General features: G+C 44.6%; 1 protein-coding gene across 1 annotated transcript in view; it reads left to right on the top strand.

Moving 5' to 3' along the window:
* Window positions 1-3,175: 3,175 nt before the first annotated feature.
* The window catches only part of LOC102011869 (butyrophilin subfamily 1 member A1-like), a 7,068-nt gene continuing 3,854 nt past the window's right edge, over window positions 3,176-6,389 (top strand). Inside the window, exon 1 of the mRNA XM_013503804.1 lies at window positions 3,176-3,558. Coding sequence (XP_013359258.1) covers window positions 3,234-3,558 — 325 coding nt within the window. The 5' untranslated portion in view covers window positions 3,176-3,233. The remainder of the gene's footprint in view (window positions 3,559-6,389) is intronic.

Raw genomic sequence — 6,389 nt, 5'->3', positions numbered from 1 at the left:
TATATTCCCTTCCTTCTTTCCTTTTCCCCTTTCCCTCATCCCAGTTGTTCCTTCCTTTCAGCAATTTCTATCCCTTTCATAATATCTATTATACATTTTGGGTTTTATTTACTCTTTCAGGTTCTCACACTAGGGAGATAATACAATGTTTACATACATGGGTCTGATTTATTTCACTTATGAGTATGGTCTCTAGTTGCATCCATTTACCTATAAAAGCCTTGAGTCTATCTTTTTTTATAGCTGAGTAATACTCCATTGTATAAAAATACCACAACTTTTTTATCCATTCCTCCATTGATGGGCATTTGGGTTGTTTCCAAGATTTAGCTATGACAAATTGTGCTGTTATAAACATGGGTACACATATATCACTGTGGTATAATGTTTTTAATTCTTCTGGGAAAATACTCAGAAGGGGACTAGCTGGGTTAAGTGGGACTTCTAATCCTAGTTTTGTAAGGACTCTCTAAACTGATTCCACAGTGGTTTCACCAATCTACACTTCCATCAGCAGTGGAGAAGAGTTCCTTTTCCCCCACAGCCTCTCCATCATTTGTTATTGGTTGATTTCTTGACGATAGTCATTCTTTCTAGGGAGAGATGGAATCTCAGTGTTTTAATTTGCATTTCCCAAATGACCAATGATGTTGAACATTTGTTCATATATTTATTTGCCATTAGTATTTCTTTATCTGAGAAGTGTGGGACCGCGGATATGGCTCAGTGGCACAGCACCTGCCTAGCAAGCACAAGGTCCTGAGTTCGAGTCCTAGTACCAAAAAAAAAAAAAAAGCCATTATCTGAGAAGTGTGTATTCATCTCAGATGCCCATTTTTGGATTGGGTTTTTGAATTTTGGGGGCCTGATTTTTTAAAATTCTTTATATGTTCTAGATAGAATCCTGGCCAACAAAGGAAAGGCAGGAGCCATCACAATCCCTGACTTGAAATTACACTACAAAGCTACTGTGATAAAATCAGCATGGTACTGGCAAAAGAACAGACTTGAAGATCAATGGAACAGATCAGAAGATGCAGACACAGCTACAAACACACTCAGCCACCTTATCTTTGACAAAGGAGCCAAACATGTTCCCTGGAAGAAAGATAGCTTCTTTAATAAATGGTGCTGGAAAAACTGGCTTTCCACATGCTGAAGACTAAAACTAGACCCATGTCTATCACCATGCACTAAACTAAAGGCAAAATGGATCAAAGATCTAAATATTAAAGCAGAAACATTAAATCTACTGGAAGAGAAAATAGGTAAAAATCTTGAAGACATAGGGGTAGGCAGAGAGTTCATGAAAAAAAATTGCATGGGAAATACTTCAAAGAATCAACAACTAGGATCTTATCTTATTAAAAAGTTTTTGCACATCAAAAGAAATTACAGAGTAAAAAAAAAAAAAAAAAACCCACGAACTGAGAAAAAATTTTAGCCAACTGTCCTTTGTTTTTCAACCCCTACCCCACAGTAATAATAAAATAATAACTTACTTTTTTCTGGGCCCCTGTTATGTGATAAGCACTTTACCTGCTTAATCTCATTTAATCTCCCCAACACACCCCCAACGAAGGTACCGGTAACATTATTCTTTGGTTTTTGCTGCACATGTTGTAGCAATGCTGGGCATCAGAACCAGACTGTGAGGATTATTCCTTTGTTTGTTTTTTCATTTGCTTGCTATGAGATAATCTTCTATAGGCCAGTCTTCTATAGGCTGGCCTTGAACTCGGTAGCCCGGGCTGCCCTAGGCTCTGCTTCAACCCCCCTCATGGGCTCATTAACCACCACCACCAGCACCCTGCCACCTTTTTTGGTACTGGGGATTGAACCCAGGCCCTTTGTGCTGACCTACATCCCCAACTCTTTTTTCTTTGGGCCAAGATTTGGCTAAATTCTAAAATCACTCAAGGGGGGCTCCAGCCTGTGCTCCTCCTGCCTCAGCCACCCAGAGAGCTAGGATTAGAGCGGGAAACCACACCTGGTTTGATTTTTTTTTTTTTTTTTTTTTTTTTTTTTTTTGTCTTTTTGTCTTTTTTGAGACAGGGTCTCGCTATGCGTTCAGGCTGGCCTTGACTGGTTTGACTTCTAAAGCAAGAGAACTGAGGTTTGGAGAGGTAATTAATTGGCCAAAGCCCTCATGTCTCATTTTAGTTTTTCCTTCGATCTCCTCCTTTTTCTCCCTATCCTACTTTATTTAGCCTACAACTCCCTAGCTCTCCATCTCTCTGGGAGCCTTTTCATTTTTCCCTAATGTAAGTGCCCCAGGCGCCTGTAGGCAGGCTTCCAGGCGAGCACTTCCCCTTTCCTTCTGCTGCTGGCTTTTAATTTTTGCCCCCGGGGCCGTAACCTGCTTTTTCACTCCGTGGCAGAGGCTCTTGGTGTCTTTTCCTCCACGATCAGACCCCGAGGTCAGTAGGTGCTGCCGCCCTCCCTCCCTCTGGTCTCCCTCCTCTTGGGCCCTCTGTTCTCCAAACTCCTCCGCTCTCTTTGACACCCCTTCTTGCTCATCTTCTCACACCTTTTTCTCTTTTCTCCTCCATTTCATTTCCCATGCGTCCATTTCTGCTTCTCTGGCCTTATCTTTATTATCATTTCTAAAAGCAATATATTATTCTGTCATAACTTTTTTAGTTTAGCGAAGTGACCGCAAGGTTCGTTCATTTATATTCAGCGCACTAGTGCCTCACAACGCCTTTCTTCAGACTAAGTCAGTCTGGGACGGTAGGGGCATGTGGCTGTTTGGTAGGTGCCTGAGCAAACTGCGGCAAGGACTAAGAATCCCCCGGAAAGGGGGCGTTGAGGGGCATAAAGTGCCAACGCAGAGGCCTGGTGGAGGTCCGGGGAGCGCAGATCCCCAGCCTCTCCAGCTTCCTGCCCTTCGCCCCCAGGCAGAGGCTCCAGCGCCCCTCAGCTGGGAGATGGTGACACCGGGGCTCCCCGCGCGCCTGCTGGCCCTGGCGCTCCTGCAGCTGCACGCACTGCGCGCAGGTCAGTGCCCTTCTTGCGCCCCCTCTTGTCCTGTGGGATGGAAACGTTCCGATAAAAGCAAATGTCTCCCTTGTGTTCCTGCTGGTGACCTTCTCCTGCCGGAGTCGCGAGGGTCCCCTGGGTTGTCCCGGAAAGGTCTCGGGGAGGGACCTACGCCGGCGGGGAGTCTGGCTTGTGCCCACCCCGACCCGCCCTTGGCCCGTCCTCCAGCTCGCTTCGACGTGATCGGGCCCATGGAGCCCGTGCTGGTCGCGGTGGGGAAGGATGCGGAGCTGCCCTGTCGTCTGTCGCCCAACGTGAGCGCCGAGCACATGGAGCTGCGCTGGTTCCGAGAGGCGCCCTCGCCGGCCGTGCTACTGCATCGGGACCCGCAGGGGCGCGCGAGCGAGCCGGCGCCCGAGTTCCGCGGGCGCGTAACGCTGGTGGCCGACGGCATGGCCCAGGGGCGCGCTGCCGCGCGGATCCACGCAGTCCGGGCTGCCGACGACGGCGACTACGGGTGTCTCTTCCGGGATGGCGCGAGCTCCGGGGAGGCCGCCGTGCACCTCCGAGTGGCCGGTGAGGAGGAGGGAGGGTTTTCGCTTTCTCCGCGGGGTCCCAGACTGGCTGTGTGGGTTACTTTGGAAACCATTTAAGATTCATCTTCGGGGCTGGGGATTTAGCTCAGTGGCACAGTACCTACCTGGCAAGCGCGAGGTCGTGAGTTCGATTCCTGCTACCGGAAAGGACAAAAAAAAGAGATTCACCTTCAGAATTCCTTTTAGGCTGAAGATAAGGGGGAAGGTTTGAGATGAGAAGGGTGAAAGCACAATGAAAATCTCTTTCTCGTGGAGCTTTATTTCAGTTATCTTCTCTCTCCCCTCAATGATAGGAAATTTCCCCTATGAAATTAATTACATGGATGATGCAGTACACCATAATTTACTCAATCAGCTCCCAGAATTCAGCACTTAAATTCTGTTTATTACTGAGGCTGTGCTGCGCACCGCGCTCATTTTGAGATTACTTTATGGTTAAGTCTCAAAGGACCAACTTCCTAAGATCAGAAAGCACAGGCATTTGTTAACATTCTTGATTCACCTAGAAATTCACCTGCTTTGATTGTTTTCTTGCTTAAAGACAAAACTTTAAAACAAATTTTTTTTTAAAAAAAAGACAAAACTTAGGGTGAAACCGGGAAAATGATTAGCATTCTGGAAGAAAGTACAAATTCAAGTTTGACTTTCCCACTTACTAGTGATTGGCATCAGGCAAATCTGTTGAGCCATAACTGGAAAACGTTTCTCTAGCAAGATTTTGCAAGAATGAAATAAAAAGCCAGGAGTAGTGGCTCACAACTGTAATCCCAGCACTGGGGAGGCTGAGGCAGGAGGATTGTTGCAAGTTCGAGGCCAGTCTGAACTACAAAGTGAGCTCAAGGCCAGCCTGCACTACATAGTGAAACCCTGTCTCAGAAAGAAAGAAAGAAAGAAAAAAAAAAAAAAAAAGAAAGAAAAGAAAAGAAAGAAAGAAAGAAACAAAATTAGACATTACATGAAAAACTGCCTGGTTGGTTCTGAAGGCATTTACATACATCTAAGATATTGTTACTGTGTCTTAGACTAATCTGAAATTTAAAATACACATATATACCATATTTAAAGTATCATCTACAACTCATTTTTTAGGGAAGATTAGCTTAAAGCTTAAAGATTGACTATAAAATCCTAGATATTTGACAGCATAAAACTTTATTACCTTTTAGGAGTGACAGACACTTTTGAGACTCTGATGGTAACGCCTTTAATGAGAAAGATATACATTCTCATTTATCTGTACAAACTTAGAGTATGGATAGTTATAGACATGTGTTTATGGACTTTTCTCTGCAATTCAGGGTTTTCCACAATTGTATTTTATTGTTATTATTTGGTACCGGGAATCAAACTCACAACCTTGTGCTTGCCAGGCAGGTGCTGTGCAGCTGAGCTATATCCCCAGCACCACAATTTTATAATTACAATTTTTTTAAAAAAGGAATTACACCCACCAGACAGAAAAAGCAGCTTTAGGTTGATATTTGGTATGGCATAATTAATTGTACGAGGGAAGATGAGGTTGAAACCATTTAAGAAAATTCCTAAATCAGCATCCTGGGAGAAGGATGCTTAAATTAGCAACAATTTCAGGGAAAAGAACTTTCAGCCCTCCTTTTTCTCAAGAATACTCCTTCTCCCTCCACCTTGAAATATTCTAATCCCCATTCTCCTTCCCAAAGCCACCTTTTATACATTCAACCACGGATCGCTTTCTCTATTCTGGAGCTCCCAGCCTAGACCTCCTTTTTTTTTCTTCTTTTTTGTAAGTTTTTTGCTTTTTTTTAAATTAGATTTTATTGGTACATTTTAGATATGCATAATGATCACATTCATCACAGAGAATTTGTACCTGTACATGATATAACTTGGGGTTTTTTCCCCATCCCCCATCCTCTCTTCAACAAAGCTTTGTTTCCATGTTTTCCTTCTTTTCTCATTTTTTTTTTAACTTTTCCTTTCTTTCCTTTCCCCCTCCCTCCTCCCTTATTCCCCTCCCCATCTGGACATTTTCTTCCTATTTCACAATACCTATTCTACATTTTGGTCCTAATTTACACTTTCAGTTTCTTACACCAGAGAGATGATGCATAATTTACATGTGTGCTTGATTTATTTCACTTAAGAGTATGGACTCACAGTGCATCCATTTCCCTAGAACTGTCTGAAGCCTACCCTTCTTCACCCAACCTAGACCTTTAATCTGCCTCTAAGTCATTATCTTGCTGTTCTTGCTGATGCGACAAGTGCTCTTATGGCTGCTCACACTTCAGAGGCTGATCCCAACAAGGCAACCCTCTCTGGTAAGGTGTATGGAGTTCCTTTCACTGAAACTTACTTAGTTTCCCTGTGTAATGAATTATGGAAAGAAATCTCTCCCAGTCCAAGTCTACTTTTGTATCCTCCACTCCCTCTCTCATTATAAGGCTTTCAGAAAGGTAACTACTGAAAGATCAAGGCCACCTTCTCTCTCTGCAGCACTGGGCTCTGACCCTCACATCAGTATGGAAGTTCAGGACAGTGGAGAGATCCGGCTGGAGTGCACCTCTGTGGGGTGGTACCCAGAACCCCAGGTGCAGTGGAGAACTCCCACAGGGGAGAAGTTTCTGTCCACATCAGAGTCCAGGAGTCCTGACCAAGAGGGTCTTTTCACCGTGGCCACTTCCGTGATCATCAGAGACACCTCCCTGGAGACTGTGTCCTGCTGCATCCGCAACCTGCTCCTTGGTCAGCAGAAGGAAGTAGGGATTTCCACATCAGGTTAGTGGGACAGGGCTGCCTCCCGTGCTGACGCAGCTACAGGACCACAGTATT

Source organism: Chinchilla lanigera, unplaced genomic scaffold (genome assembly GCF_000276665.1).
Source record: "Chinchilla lanigera isolate Chin_1 unplaced genomic scaffold, ChiLan1.0 scaffold00082, whole genome shotgun sequence".
Lineage (NCBI taxonomy): Eukaryota > Metazoa > Chordata > Mammalia > Rodentia > Chinchillidae > Chinchilla > Chinchilla lanigera.
This window is presented reverse-complemented; position numbering and strand designations above follow the sequence as displayed.